General features: G+C 61.8%; 2 protein-coding genes across 2 annotated transcripts in view; one reads left to right on the forward strand and one right to left on the reverse strand.

Moving 5' to 3' along the window:
- Window positions 1–265, reverse strand: part of CHMP1A (charged multivesicular body protein 1A) — a 4469-nt gene extending 4204 nt beyond the window's left edge. Inside the window, exon 1 of the mRNA XM_009890341.1 lies at window positions 114–265. Within this exon, the coding sequence (XP_009888643.1) occupies window positions 114–265 (152 nt within the window). The remainder of the gene's footprint in view (window positions 1–113) is intronic.
- Window positions 266–429: 164 nt separating this feature from the next.
- Window positions 430–877, forward strand: part of CDK10 (cyclin-dependent kinase 10) — a 3227-nt gene continuing 2779 nt past the window's right edge. Inside the window, exons 1-2 of the mRNA XM_009890331.1 lie at window positions 430–500; window positions 741–812. Of these exons, the coding sequence (XP_009888633.1) occupies window positions 794–812 (19 nt within the window). The 5' untranslated portion in view covers window positions 430–500; window positions 741–793. The remainder of the gene's footprint in view (window positions 501–740; window positions 813–877) is intronic.

Below are 877 nucleotides of genomic sequence, written 5' to 3' on the forward strand. Positions count from 1 at the left end.
GGGGGCGGCGCCCCTGCGCCGGCGGCCATGCAGGCTCCCCCCTTACCGGGGCGGGCTGGGAGCAGGGAGGAAGCTGGGCAGCGTGCGGTGCCTGCAGACGCGGCTGGGTGCCGCTTTTGGGGGGGACAGGGAGGCTCCTCGGTGGGGGCAGTGACAGGGACAGCGTGCTGGCACCGGGCTGGGGGCAGGAGGTACCAGAGGAGCCGTCTCTGTCCTGGCCGCGCCGATGTGCCTGTGGTGCTTTGGAAGCACTGGTTTGCTCCATAAGCACCGGAGCAGCACCACAGTCTTCCCAATGACAAGGAGAGGTGTAGCTTAATCGGTTTGTCTGCCATCGAGGTTGTGTGTCCCTGGGAATGTTGGTGAGAAACCACTGAGGGCTGCCCCAGAGCTGGCACTCCCCTGTGACTTGGCTCTTTGGTTCCAGCTGGGAAGATGCCGGAGCGTGAAGGAGTTTGAGAAGCTGAATCGGATTGGAGAGGGCACCTATGGCATAGTGTGTAAGTGCGGCGCTGGCTGTCCTCTCCGACCCTGCAGCAGAGCCAGTTCCTGGTCAGAAGGAGGGGCTGCAGCCCATCTGCCTGCATCCTGGTAGCAGGAGTGTGTTGGGGGCCAAGGCTGGGAGGGTGGGGGGTGTCAAGGCTGGGAGGAGGCTCATCAACACAGGGGTCCCACTGTCTCACAATAAAACCAGTGTATGTCTTCTAGGGCTGACTGCATGTCCTGTGCTGCTCTTTCAGACCGGGCCCGGGACACCCTGACAGATGAGACTGTGGCATTGAAGAAGGTGCGGATGGACAACGAGAAAGATGGTAATGGAGGAGCAGGGGTGACTCCTATGATGGGCAGAAGCATTCCCGGCTCCTGCTTGAGACAG

This window comes from Charadrius vociferus, unplaced genomic scaffold (genome assembly GCF_000708025.1).
Source record: "Charadrius vociferus isolate BGI_N301 unplaced genomic scaffold, ASM70802v2 scaffold358, whole genome shotgun sequence".
Lineage (NCBI taxonomy): Eukaryota > Metazoa > Chordata > Aves > Charadriiformes > Charadriidae > Charadrius > Charadrius vociferus.